This window comes from Vipera berus, assembly GCF_964194415.1.
Source record: "Vipera berus genome assembly, chromosome: 7".
NCBI lineage: Eukaryota > Metazoa > Chordata > Lepidosauria > Squamata > Viperidae > Vipera > Vipera berus.
The window spans coordinates 1,272,211-1,286,666 of record NC_138209.1 but is presented as its reverse complement, the minus strand read 5'-3'; the positions used below and the strand labels follow the sequence as shown (position 1 = coordinate 1,286,666).

The 14,456-nt window shown below is 50.4% G+C and overlaps 1 protein-coding gene across 1 annotated transcript in view; it reads left to right on the top strand.

Moving 5' to 3' along the window:
• The window catches only part of ATP6V1B1 (ATPase H+ transporting V1 subunit B1), a 42,293-nt gene that overhangs the window by 23,824 nt on the left and 4,013 nt on the right, over positions 1-14,456 (top strand). The window contains exons 5-11 of the mRNA XM_081332858.1: positions 810-887; positions 1,922-2,061; positions 3,104-3,205; positions 8,257-8,354; positions 9,194-9,317; positions 9,437-9,587; positions 13,773-13,855. Coding sequence (XP_081188984.1) covers positions 810-887; positions 1,922-2,061; positions 3,104-3,205; positions 8,257-8,354; positions 9,194-9,317; positions 9,437-9,587; positions 13,773-13,855 — 776 coding nt within the window. The remainder of the gene's footprint in view (positions 1-809; positions 888-1,921; positions 2,062-3,103; positions 3,206-8,256; positions 8,355-9,193; positions 9,318-9,436; positions 9,588-13,772; positions 13,856-14,456) is intronic.

Here is a 14,456-nt window from a genome sequence, read left to right as displayed (position 1 = left end):
TCATGTTCCCCCTCGCCCTTCTCTTCATTAAGCTAGGCCTACCGAACTCTGGTGCTGGAGAAGACTCCTGCGAGTCCCTTGGACTGCAAGGCAATCCAACCGGTCAGTCCTAGAGGAGATCAACCCTGACTGCTCTTTAGAAGGCCAGATCCTGAAGCTAAAACTCAAATCCTTTGGCCACCTAATAAGAAGGAAGGACTTGCTGGAGAAGAGCCTCATGCTGGGAAAGGTTGAGGGCAAGAGAAGAAGGGGATGACGGAGAATGAAGTGGCTGGATGTAGTCACTGAAGCTGTAGGCGTGAGCCTAAATGGACTCCAGAAGATGGTAGAGGACAGGAAGGCCTGGAGGAACGTTGCCCATGGGGTCACGATGTCTCGGACATGACTTCGCTGCTAACAACACCGAATTCCAGCCACCGTTCCTCATATGTTTTAGCCTCCAGTCCCCTGATCATCTTTGTTGCTCTTCTCTGCCCTCTTTCTAGAGTCTCAACATCTTTTTTACATCGTGGGGACCAAAACTGGACACAATAGTCCAAGTGTGGTTTTACCAAGGCTTTACAAAGCGGTACTAACACTTCGCGTGATCTGGGTCCCATCCTTCTGTTCATGCAGCCTAAGACCTTGAAGCATCCGACGGCTTCTTGCAGGACATTCCTTCAGCTGAGTTGAGTTACAAAAGATACTGGCCACCTGTTCAGGTTCTCCCAGCACTCCTCAGAGTGGACCCTTCCTCTCTTCGGCCCCCCCACCTAGCATCCTTCCCCCGGTCCCTGCGCCTTCCTCCCCACAGTTGCGTCTCTTTGCAGGCCGCGTCTTCAACGGTTCAGCCAAGCCCATCGACAAAGGCCCCGTGGTGATGGCCGAGGACTTCCTGGACATTAACGGTGAGGCCCTGTGCTTGGGTGGCATAGGGCGGCAAGGGGAGGGGGCATGGGGCATCACGGGGAAGGAGCCCAACAGCGGAGTGGGGGGACATTAAAGTGTGCGGAAATGAAGCCCACAGCTGGGAAGCCTTCTCTTGCCCAGCGGTGGCAACTCAAAGGTGGAAGAAGGCAGCGTGAGCTTAAGAGAGCCACTTCTTGGTCCTGATGTTAATCGTGCACTTTGTCTTTTGAGCTGGCAAAAGCTTTTAAGCAGTAGATGAACCCAATGGTGAGGTCAGGAGTGGGCCAAGCCACATCCCTTTGGAAAACTAAATTGCGTTTTTAGCCCTTCAGAAACTGACTTACACGGGGACAATTTCTTCCTTCCTCCCTCCCTCCCTCCCTCCTTTCCTTCCTTCCTTCCTCCCTCTCCTTTCTTTCCTTCTTTTCTTTCCTTCCTTCCTTCCTCCCTCCCTCCCTCCCTCCCTCCTTTCCTTCCTTCCTTCCTCCCTCTCCTTTCTTTCCTTCTTTTCTTTCCTTCCTTCCTCTCCTTTCTTTCCTCCCTCTCCCCCTCCCTCTCCTCTCCTCTCCTCTCCTCTCCTCTCCTCTCCCCTTTCCTTCCTTCCTTTCTTTCTTCCTTCCTTTCTTCCTTCCTCCCTCCCTCCCTCCCTCCTTTTCCTTTCCTTCCTTCCTTCCTTCCTTCCTTCCTTCCTTCCTCTCCTTTCTTTCTTCCCTCCCTCCCTCCCTCCCTCCCTCTCCTCTCCTCTTCTCTCCCCTTTCCTTCCTTCCTTCCTTCCTTCCTTCCTCCCTCCCTCCCTCCTTTTCCTTTCCTTTCCTTCCTTCCTTCCTTCCTTCCTCTCCTTTCTTTCCTCCCTCCCTCCCTCCCTCCCTCCTTTTCCTTTCCTTCCTTCCTTCCTTCCTTCCTTCCTCTCCTTTCTTTCCTCCCTCCCTCCCTCCCTCCCTCTCCTCTCCTCTCCTCTTCTCTCCCCTTTCCTTCCTTCCTTCCTTCCTTCCTTCCTTCCTTCCTTCCTTCCTTCCTTCTTTCCTTTCTCCAGGGCAGCCCATCAATCCTCAGGGACGCATTTACCCCGAGGAGATGATCCAGACGGGACTCTCCCCCATCGACGTCATGAACAGCATCGCCAGAGGACAGAAGATCCCCATCTTCTCCGCTGCTGGCCTCCCCCACAACGAGGTACGGCCCGCGCGAGCCCCCTCAGTTTTCCTCCGTTGGCTGGGAGTGGGGGAGGGGGGGCTCTTATTTTGATGATCTTTGGAGACGTTCTTTTGGAATATGCAAAAGTCACCTGCTGGGGGTGGGGACCCCCTCGGAGAGCAAACCAAACCCAAACTTGGAAGCTGCCCCCTCAGGAGGTCCCAGCAGGACCTGGGACCCCTGGTGCTTGTCACAGTCCCCATCTTCTTGCGTTAAAGTCGGGAGATGTCTGAGCAGCACCGTTGCCTCCTGAAATTAAGGGGAAGGAAGGAAAAAGGATCTTCCATTTCGTTTCTCCAGGGCTGCAAAATAGCCCCTAGGCCAGGGGTAGGCAGCCTTGGCTCTTTTACGACTCCTCGTGGACTTCAGCACTTAGAGCCAGCAGCTAAGGTGACTGGGGGATGTTAGGCAGACGTTTCATGACCCAACTATGTAACAGCATCAGTGGTAGGAGGGAGGGGCTTGCCCTGCCGTGCTTAGTAGAAGGTGTCTCCGTGGTTTCTTAAAGCAGGAAGAATAAGTCGTTTTAGTAGATAAAATCAGAGTAAACCCCCCTCCCTTCTAGCACTGATGTTGTTATCTAGTTGGGTCATGAAATGTCCAGAAGAAAACAGCCAAGCTCACCCAGGACCCCAGAGTTCTCCTCCTCCTCCTCCTCCTCCTCCTCCTCCTCCTCCTCCTCCTCCTCCTCCTCCTGCTCTCCACAAACCTCACTCACTTCTAGCACTGATGATGTTCCCTAGTTGGGTCCTGAAACATCTGCAAGAAAACAACCAGGCTCAGAGAGCACCAAGGGACCCCAGAGTTGTCTTCCTCCTCCTCCTCCCCCTCCCCCCTGTCTCCACAAACCCCACTTCCCCAATGACGTTACCTAGCTTGGTAATGAAACGCCTGCAAGAAAGCAACCCAGCTCAGGAGAGCACCGAGGACACGAGGCGGAGCGGCAAAGAACGCCATCCCAGCGCCTGGCCCTTCCCATCTTCCACAGCTTCTCACCCTCCTTCTTTCCTCCACATCCCAGATCGCGGCTCAGATCTGCAGGCAAGCTGGGCTGGTGAAGAAATCAAAAGACGCCATGGACTACCACGAGGACAACTTTGCCATCGTCTTCGCCGCCATGGGGGTAAGTCCTCGGCTCTTGGAGCCAGCCTGCTGGGGGGCTGGAGACATCTCGTTCCCCAACCTGTCCCAGGGGGCCCTGGAGGAGACCCCTCTTCTTGGGGGCTGGGCTCCCCCCCCCTCTTGGCCAGAGACAGCGAGGCCACCCGGGGCTTCCCACCGAAGGATCTTCAGCGGGGACCTTCCTTCAATGCGTGCCCCGAGTCCCAGTTCTAACCTTACAAGGGGTCCTCGTTTTACGACCACAGTGGAGCCCCAAATTTCCACTGCTAAGCGAGACATTTGTTAAGTGAAACCTTTTGCGCCATCTAACCATCTTTCTTGCCGCCGCTGTTAAGCGGATCACTGCCCAGCTTAAGTTAGCAACCCGGTTGCTAAGCGAATCTGGCTTTCCCCATTGACTTTGCTTGTCAGACGTTCTCAAAAGGGGGTCACGTTCACACGCACACACACACACACACACACACGGGACATTGCAGCTGTCATAAATACGAGTCGGTTGCCCAGCATCTGAATTTTGATCATGTGACCGTGGCGGGGATGCTGCAAAGGTCATAAGTGTGAAAAACGGTCCTAAGGCACTTTTTTCAGGGCTGTAACTTCACACGGCCACTAAACAAACTGTCGTAAGACGAGGATTATCTGTACAGCCTGTTCCCAGGCAGGACTAGCAGTGGGGCTGTCTCCTTATTTGATCTCATCCCTCCTCCTCCTTCTTCCTCCTCCTCCTCCTTCTTCCTCCTCCTCCTCCTCCTCCTCCTCCTTCTTCCTCCTCCTCCTCCTTCCTCCTCCTCCTCCTCCTCCTCCTCTTCTTTCTTGTTCAGCTGCTAAGTTGCGTCTGACTCCTCGTGACTCCACATTCTGCCCAAGCTTTTACTCAACCTCTGCTCTCTACGTCCTGGGTGGGGGATTCTGGGAGTTGAAGTCCACAAACTTGCCAAGTTGAGAGATCTGGGGTCTTTTTTACAGCAAAGTGATTTATGTGCTTGGGAACGGCGCCGCCGTTTCAAGCGCCACGGTTTTCTCAGGTGTCCGCTCCATTCGGCGGTGAGTCCCCGATTCGAAGCTAAAAATACCCTTTGCAAAGGAAGAGTAGCTGCTGACCCTCTCTGTTCCCCGGGAATTTTACTCCTCTGGAGTCTAACCTGGCGTGGAGACGCTGAGGGTAGCTTCAGAGCATCAACTGGCCGTCGCTGAAGTGAGAGGAAGTCTGGGCACATTAGTGTTACTTTGGCACCACGGTGGCTGAATGACGCCTGTGGACATTGTTGTATAATCACACGTCCAGAAATGGCCTGGGCCTTGGAAGCTGTTGGTACAACTTCTGCACACACACAGCCCCAAGTTGCTCTCCACTGTGGCTCCCGGCAGAGGGACCCACGGCTCTGACTGGAGGAGAGGCAGCAGCCGTCCCCAGACAGATGTTGGGGGCTGCTGTTCCCAAGTCAGAGAAAGAATTCAGCAGTAAACAGCTGCCTAATCAAGACCAGAGCAGCCACCAGTGCTGCAAGCACTGGTGTGTAAACAGAGGGCAAACCCCACTCCCTTCTAACACGCCTCCTTCTGCTCCTGCTCCTTCCCCCCTCCCTTCTGGCACTGATGGTGTTGCCTAGTTGGGTCATGAAATGTCTGCAAGAAAAAACTAAGCTCAGAGAGCACCAGAGACACCACAGTCTTCCTCCTCCTCCTCCTCCTCCTCCTCCTCCCTTCCAGCACTGATGGTGTTACCCAGTGCTTTTTTTGTAACAGGAAAAGGTGCCGGAACTCCGTTCTGAGCGTTCTAAGACAAAAAAAGCCCTGGTGTTACCTAGTTGGATCATGAAATATCTGCAAGAAAAAAACTAAGCTCAGAGAGCACCAAGGAACCAAGAGTCCTTTTTCTGTCGTCGTCGTCGTTGTCCTCCTCCTCCTCCTCCTCCTCCTCCTCCTCCTCCCTTCTAGCACTGATGATGTTCCCTAGCTGGGTCATGAAACGCCTGCAAGGGAACCACCCAGCTCAGAGAGCAGCAAGGACCCCACAGTCCTCCTCCTCCTCCTCCTCCTCCTCCTCCTCCTCCTCCCCCCCCTCCTCTTTTCCCCCTTCCCTTCTAGCACTGATGATGTTACCTAGTTGGGTCATGAAACGTCTGCAAGGAAGCCGCCCAACTCAGAGAGGACCCAAATATCCCGCTTCCATTCCTATCAACCTTCCAGCACGCTAGCAAAGGACAGGTTGTGGCAGACATAGGCCAGAACATCCGGACACCGTCATATAACTCCCTAATATTTTATAGGCCAGTTTAATTTTCCTCTGACTTGACTCTCCCAAATTTTCAGACGAGCGCAGCTGGAGGAGACTTAAATGTGCAGGGTGCAGGACTGAGAAGACACTGCTAGGAGAGATCTCTCTTCCCTGGCTCTTTGTACAATACCAAATCCATCCCGTCCCAAGCCTATTAGAGATTCTTTGGTCTTCCCCCAAAGTCAGAGCAGAGCATTTTTGCCTTGAAATCTGCCGGATTATCAGGATGGTCGGAACTTCGGCTCCACCACCCTTATCCCCAAATGTAGGAGGAAAACAGCCACACTTTTTTTTCTGTAATGGGAAAATCAGATGTCTATGGAGAGTCTCGGTGATCCAGGTCCTGATTGTCGCAAAGGTGCTTTTTTCAAAAGGCAGCTGGACTTTGTTGGGTTTCTCTCCTTGAAAACACTTCGCTTCTCATCCAGGGAATTTCTTTTTTCAGTTCTGAAGAATAGAAATAGAAATAGAAAATGGATAGGTTGGGATGGCATGGAATACAACAGAACAGAACAGAACAGAACAGAACAGAACAGAACAGAACAGGACAGGAATAGGAATAGAATAGAATAGAATAGGATAGGATAGGATAGGATAGGATAGGATAGGATAGGATAGGATAGGATAGGATAGGATAGGATAGGATAGGATAGGATAGGATAGGATAGGATAGGATAGGAAAGGATAGGATAGGATAGGATAGGATAGAAAATGGAATAGAATAGAATAGAATAGAAAATGGATAGAATAGAGCAGAACAGAACAGAACAGAATAGAATAAGGATAGGATAGGATAGAATAGGATAATAATAGAATAGAAAATGGAATAGAACAGAACATAACAGAACAGAACAGAATAGAATAGAAAAATTCTTCACTGTTAAGACTTTGACTTCAAAAATGGAGGAAATAATTTCCATCTCACTAGGTTTTCTGAGCAATAATTCACACAACCCTTGTTTTTAATTCCACAGCAAGATCTTTTTTCTTATCATGCCCTCAAGTGGACAAATTTATATAAGAACGAAACCTGAAAAAGGCTGGTTTAACTTCCTACTGAGGTCTTACGTATCCCCCACCCACCCACCCACCCACCCACACACACACACACACATACAGGATCTGAAACTGCATTCACTTTTAAACAGAAAAAGAATCCTGCTTTTCCTGAGTTTTCAATGCATTTTCCAAAAGCAACACTTGCATATTGTTAAAGGAACCCTCAAAATCTCCCCATTTTGTGGCTAATCGCAAATAAGCCGATTACCACCCCCACCCCCCAAAAAAAATTCTTGATTGTAGATATTTAGAATTTAGGGACCTTTAGCCAGGTTTCCCCTTATTTTGGTCTTGGGAAAAGTATTGTGCAAGAATTTGGAGCTGGCATTGGGGAAGGGGTGAAAGAGCCGTTAGGGAGGGTAAAAAGTTTGCCCAATCTGCCGAAGGAAGGAGCGTGGGAAAGAAACAGAAAGTAAACATGCTTTCATTTTGTTTAGTGCAAAATCAGACAAATACAGTAAAAGCTTCGATGAGCTTTCAAGAGTGATATTCGGTGTAGGTAGGCAGATTAAGAAATGAGAAATGGAATTCTAGGCATGTATTTATCTAGGCATGAATTCTAGGCATAAGAAGAGACTGGACAGCCATTTGCCTGAAATGGTATAAGGTGGTTGGGTACTATTTTTCAAGTGTGGCAACTTTAAGAAGTGTGGACTTCAACTCCCAGAATTCCCCAGCCAGCAATGCTGGCTGGGGAATTCTGGGAGTTGAAGTCCACTTATCTTAGAGTTGCCAAGATTGAGAAACACTCCAGTAAAAACTTTATGGGGAATTCTGGGAGTTGAAGTCCACACATCTTAGAATTGGTTGTTGTTGTTGTTGTTGTTGTTAGCTGCGAAGTCGTGTCCGACTCATCGCGACCCTATGGACAACGTTCCTCCAGGCCTTCCTGTCCTCCACCATCTTCTGGAGTCCATTGAGGCTCACGCCTCCTGCTTCAGGGACTCCATCCAGCCACTTCATTCTCTGTCGTCCCCTTCTTCTATTGCCCTCAATCTTTCCCAGCATGAGGCTCTTTTCCAGTGAGTCCTTCCTTCTCATGAGGTGGCCAAAGGATTTGAGTTTCAACTTCAGGATCTGGCCTTCCAAAGAGCAGTCAGGGTTGATCTCCTCTAGGACTGACCGGTTGGATCGCCTTGCAGTCCAAGGGACTCGCAGGAGTCTTCTCCAGCACCAGAGTTCAAAGGCCTCCATTCTTTGGCGCTCGGCCTTTCTTATGGTCCAGCTTTCACTGCCATACATTGCAACTGGGAAGACCGTAGCCTTGACTGTACACACTTTTGTTGACAGGGTGACGTCTCTGCTTTTTAGTGTGCTGTCTAGATTTGCCATGGCTTTCCTCCCCAGGAGCAAGAATTGGTAAGAATTGGTAAAGAATCAACCTACAATCTTACATCTCTGGCCAAATCTACTTTAATCTGAGAAGCCAGATTCTGATCCAGCAAGAGAAGCACGCAGCCCATAGATTTAAAAGCAACCACCACAATGACAACAACAGAAAATGACACAATTGCTGTTTTTCGTTTCCTTTCGATTTGTTCCGTTTTGGGTCTTAGTCCATGTTCTTTTTTCTTTTCTTTTTCCTTGGCTTTCTGTGTTTTGGTCCTTGAGCCTAAACTGACTCCATGAAAGCTTGAAACGGAAGAAGCGGGGAAGGGGGGGTTAGATGGTCTCCTTCTGGGAAATGGCTCCCTAAGGATCCTCTTCCTTGGCAGGTGAACATGGAAACGGCTCGGTTCTTCAAATCGGACTTTGAGGAGAACGGGTCCATGGAGAACGTCTGCCTGTTCCTCAACTTGGCCAACGACCCCACGTGAGTCCATAGCCTGGGTCTGGGGGACAGGGTGACGGGAACTGCACCACCTCCAGACTCAGGGGCCTGGAGGCTAAAAGAGATGAAGGACGCTTGCGGGAATTGGGTATGTCTAGTTCACGGGTCTTCAGGCTTGGCCCTTGGATGACTTGTGGACTTCAACTCCCAGAATTCCTCAGCCAGGCATGCCTGGCTGAGGAATTCTGGGAGTTGAAGTCCACAAGTCATCCAAGGGCCAAGTTTGAAGACCCCTGAACTAGACTTTAAGAGGAGTGGACTTCAACTCCCAGAATTCCTAAGCCAGCGTGCCTGGCTGAGGAATTCTGGGAGTTGAAGTCCACAAGTTACCAAAGGGCCAAGTTTGAAGATCCCTGGTCTATTTTAATGAAAAGAAGGACTAGGGGTGTCAAGATAGCAGTCTTCCAATGTTTGAGAGGCTTCCACAAAGAAGAGGGGGCGGGGGTCAAGCTGTTCTCCAAAGCACCCGAAGGCAGGACAAGAAGCAACGGATGGAAACTGATCAAGGAGAGAAGCAACCTAGAACTAAGGAGAAACTTCCTGACAGTTAGAACAACTAACCAGTGGAACAACCTGCCTCTAGAAGTGGTGAATGCTCCAACACTGGAGGTTTTTACCAAAAGATTGGACAGCCCTTTGTCTGAAATGGTCTCCTGCTTGAGCAGTGGGTCAGACTAGATGACCTCCAAGGTCCCTTCCGACGCTGTTATTCTGTGATTCTCTAAGGGTCTCCTGCCTGAGCAGGGGGTTGAGCAGTGGGTCAGACTAGACAACCTCTAAGGTCCCTTCCAACTCTTTTATTCTGTTTTATTCTCCTGCAGCATTGAGCGGATCATCACGCCCCGTCTGGCTCTGACCACCGCCGAGTTCCTGGCCTATCAGTGCGAGAAGCACGTTCTGGTGATCTTGACCGACATGAGCTCCTACGCCGAGGCCCTGCGGGAGGTCAGTGGGTCAGTGTCGGGCTGGGCTCTCCTCATGAGGAGGGGACGGGCGGGGTTGAGGGTCAGAGCTGGCTTCCTCTCTGCCCCTCAGGATCTCCCCTCTTGGCCTTTCCTCCACAGGTCTCCGCAGCCAGGGAGGAGGTCCCTGGACGACGGGGGTTCCCTGGCTACATGTACACCGACCTGGCCACCATCTACGAGCGGGCAGGACGGGTGGAGGGCAGGAACGGCTCCATCACCCAGATACCCATCTTGACCATGCCCAACGACGGTGAGGCAGGGCTGAGGTCAAGCTCTCGGCCAAGATCCTAAATCCCCGGGGTAGAAATCCCTGCAGGGGTCTGGGAACCCGGTGGTGCAGGAGGGGAGGGGGGCCCTGGGACCCCAAATGGTGGGAAATGCAACTGGGTGGCGGAGATGCAGAGAGTCCTTGACTTACGACGACAACTGAGGCCCAAATTTGCATTGCTAAACGAGACCGTTGTTTTAAGTGAGCGTTGTGCCATGTCACGAACTTCTGCATCAGTGCCTCTGCTCTGATCTTTTGTTGAGAAAGTAGGAGTAGAATAGCGCTGGAGGGGACCTTGGAGGTCTTCTAGTCCAGCCCCACTGCTCAAGCAGGAGACCTTCTGCCATTTAGAATAAAACAGAGCTGGAAGAGACCTTGGAGGTCTTCTAGTCCAGCCCCCTGCTCAAGCAGGAGAACAGGCTAGAGAATAATAATAATAATAATAACAACAACAACAACAACAACAACAATAACAATAACAATAACAATAACAATAACAATAACAATAACAATAACAATAACAATAATAATAATAATAATAATAATAATAATAATAATAATAATAATAATAATAATGTTGGAAGGGACCTTGGAGGTCATCTAGTCCAACCCCCTGCTCAGGCAGGAAACCTTATACCATTTCAGGCAAATGGCTGGCCAGTCTCTTCTTTAAAACTTCCAGTGTTGGAGCATTCACCACTTCTGGAGGCAGGTTGTTCCACTGGTTAGTTGTTCTAAGAGTCAGGAAGTTTCTCCTTAGTTCTAGGTTGCTTCTCTCCTTGACTAGTTTCCATCCATTGCTGCTTCTCCTGCCTTCAGGTGCTCTGGAGAATAGCTTGACTGCCTCTTCTTTGGGGCAGCCCCTGAGATACTGGAAGACTGCTATCATGTCCCCCCTGGTCCTTCTCTTCATTAAACTAGACATACCCAATTCCAGCAGCCGTTCCTTATATGTTTTAGCCTCCAGTCCCCCTGATCATCTTTGTTGCTCTTCTCTGCACTCTTTCCAGAGTCTCAACATCTTTTTTACATCGTGGTGACCAAAACTGGATGCCATATTCCAGGTGTGGCCTTACCAAAGCATTGTAAAGTGGTGACTTATCTGAGATGGTAGCCTCTTCTTAAAAACCTCCAGTGATGGAGCGTCCACAACCTCTAGAGGCAAGCAGTTCCACTGGTTACTGTTAGGAAGTTTCTCCTTAATTCCAGGTTGCTTCTCTAATCAAAATTAAGAAGCTAGAAAATAAAGCCAAAGTAAACTAATGGAACAAGTAGAAAGAAAACAAAGAAAATACATCGATAGGTACTAGTAAATATATTTATATATTTCCAGTGCGCCCCCTCCTCCCACCCCGAGCTCTTTGACCTGGGCACCAAAACAATTCTGGCCTGTTTGGAGAGACAAAATTCCTTGTGTTCTGTCATCCTGTGGTGCCCCAGACAGAGGGGTCTCTCCAAGGATCCTCCCACCTTCCAACCTGGAAAACGGGGTTGAAGGATGCTATGCTGGGGTTCAGCCCGCCCCCCAACTCATCAACCAACCAACCAACCAACCAACCAACCAACCAACCAACCAACCAAGCAGGGTGGGACTCTGCCGTCTTCTGGCCTCTTCTACTCAAGATGCCTTCAAGCACAACCTATCTAGACACACTCTGCACTCAACTCCAGAGTCGATGGGCTTGTGGGAATTGAGAAGCAGGCCAGTAGAAGCAGGTCTCAGTTCCTCCTTGGCACCCCACAAGTTCTCCTCATGCTCAGGCGACTCTAAAATCAGAGAGGAAACTCAGCTAATTATGGAAAGTCTGAGTTGAGGTGGATGGTTCTTAGGAGGAAGCCGAGGGAGGGGGGGACCCCGGAGAGACTTTCGCATGTAGATCTGAAGACAAGGCTACGCTGGGTTCGAGGCTCTGGAGTGGTGGGTGGAAAAGTCATCAAGGAGAGGACCTGAAGTCCGGAACAGAAGCAATGGATGGAAACTACGGTAGTCAAGGAGAGGAGCAACCTGGAAGTAAGGAGGAATTTCCTGACAGTGAGAACAATGAACCAGTGGAACAACTTGCCTCCAGAACCTGTGGGTGCTCCATCACTGGAGGCTTTCAAAAAGAGACTGGACAGCCATTTGTCTGAAACGATATAGGGTTACTTGCTCAAGCAGGGGGTTGGACTAGATGGCCTCTAAGGTCCCTTCAGCCCTCTTCTGGTAGTCTATAATCTCTATAAGTGCGTATAGTCAAGGCTATGGTCTTCCCAGTTGCAATGTATGGCAGTGAAAGTTGGACCATAAGAAAGGCTGAGCGCCAAAGAATCGAGGCCTTTGAACTCTGGTGCTGGAGAAGACTCCTGCGAGTCCCTTGGACTGCGAGGCAATCAAACCGGTCGGTCCTAGAGGAGATCAACCCTGACTGCTCTTTAGAAGGCCAGATCCTGAAGTTGAAACTCAAATACTCTGGCCACCTAATGAGAAGGAAGAACTCACTGGAGAAGAGCCTAATGCTGGGAAAGGCTGAGGGCAAGAGAAGAAGGGGACGACAGAGAACGAGGTGGCTGGATGGAGTCACTGAAGCAGTAGGCGTGAGCCTAAATGGACTCCAGAAGATGGTAGAGGACAGGAAGGCCTGGAGGAACGTGGTCCATAGGGTCGCGATGGGTCGGACACGACTTCGCAGCTAACAACAACAACAACAATCTCAGATCAATTAACCAGTGGACCTGCTTGCCTCCAGAAGTTGTGGGTGCTGCATCACTGGAGGCTTTGAAGAAGAGATTGGACAACCATTTGTTTGAAATGGCGTAGGGTTCCTTGCTTGAGTTGGGTTGGACTAGACGACCTCCAAAGTCCCTTCCAACTCTGTTCTTCTGGTTCCATTGCTTGGCCTGAGAATAGACAAGTGTGCTTCTTCTGCTTCATGTCCTCCTCCTCACCTCCAAGAAGATCTGCAGGGTATGGTCAAAAAATTCCAGAGTGGAGCTTCTCAGCCACCGGTTTGACTTCTTTTGAGCATGGCTATTTTCCCCCCGTGAAGACTACCTTCCTTGGCTGTGGGTCCAAGAACGAAGGGGCTGGGGGGGGGTGTCTCAAGGTTGCAGATCCAGAATCCTGCACCCGTGCCTCTGCTGTTCTCTGCCTTGAGGCTCTTTGGTTGAGAAAGTAAGAGGTGTCCTCAGAACTAAGAAGCTTCCTTCAAGAAGGTCCTCAGAGAAACACCTACACAGATTTCTGCACCACAGTAGAAGCTGGCCAGCTTCCCTCGGTCTGTGATGTTGTGTTGAACTTCCCAAGTTACGCAATAGCTCCGTGGACTTTCCCTTCCAAAGAAATTCAGGGCTTTTCTCGAGAAACGTTTAAACCAAGTAATGGGGACAGAGGGTGAATGGCTACGGAATATTTCCCTCCCCAGCAATCTGAAAGGAAAATAAATAAAAACCTCACCCTTTTGCATAGATTTTTGGGCGGTTAAGAATACCAGCCTTGCGGTCAAAGAAAATCAAGCTTTTGATAGTGTGTGCCATATGATGGTAAGGAAGGGGGGTGGAACTCAGACCAGGTGCCACGATGCGCAAAAGATGTTGAGACTCTGGAAAGAGGGCAGAGAAGAGCAACAAAGACGATCAGGGGACTGGGGGCTAAAACATACAAAGAAGGGTGGCTGGAATTGGGGGTGTCTCGTTTAATGAAGAGAAGGACGAAGGGGGACAAGATAGCCATCTTCCAATATCTCAGGGGCTTCCCCAAGGAAGAGGAGGGGTTGGGGTTCCACCTATTCTCCAAAGCACCAGAAGGCAGGAGAAGAAGCAACGGATGGAAACTCATCAAGGAGAGAAGCAACCTGGAACTAAGGAGAAACTTCCTGACAGTCAGGACAATTAACCAGTGGAACCACCTGCCTCCAGAGGTTCTGGGTGTTCCAATACTGGGCAGAAACTGGGCAGCCATTTGTCGAGAATGATTCCTGAGCAAGGAGTTGGACTAGATACAGGGGTCCCCAGCCTTGGCAACTTTAAGACCTGTGGACTTCAACTCCCAGAATTCCCCTGGGGAATTCTGGGAGTTGAAGTCCACAGGTCTTAAAGTTGCCAAGGTTGGGGACCCCTGGACTAGAAGACCTCCAAGGTCCCTTCCAACTCTGCGCAGGGCTAGTGGCATCCCCTTGTGTCTCCTTGCAGATATCACACACCCCATTCCGGATCTGACTGGATTCATCACCGAAGGACAAATTTATGTGGACCGACAGCTTCACAACCGGCAGGTAAATGGTCCAGCTCTCCCTCCCATCTCTGTGGGTGCATCAGAGCTTCTGTGAAGTCCAGAGGTCCTTCCCCACCACCGCCTGGAGCTCCAGTCACTGTGAGCAACAGGGGAGAGGGGCCCTCCTTCGTTCTCCTGTTTTCCCCACAACAATCCAGTGAGGTGGGTTAGGACTGAAAGAGAAGAGAGAGGGACTGGCCCAAAGCCAACCATCTGGCTTTCATGCCTAAGGAGGGACTAGAACTCTCCGTCTCCTGGTGATTGGCTCAAAGTCACCCAACTGGCTTTCATGCCTAAGGCGGGTCTAGAACTCTCTGTCTCCTGGTGATTGACCCAAAGTCACCCAACCGGCTTTCATGCCTAAGGCGGGACTAGAACTCTCCGTCTCCTGGTGATTGGCTCAAAGTCACCCAACCGGCTTTCATGCCTAAGGCGGGACTAGAACTCTCCGTCTCCTGGTGATTGGCTCAAAGTCACCCAACCGGCTTTCATGCCTAAGGCGGGACTAGAACTCTCCGTCTCCTGGTGATTGGCTCAAAGACACCCAACCGGCTTTCATGCCTAAGGCAGGACTAGAACTCACCATCTCCTGGTGATTGGCT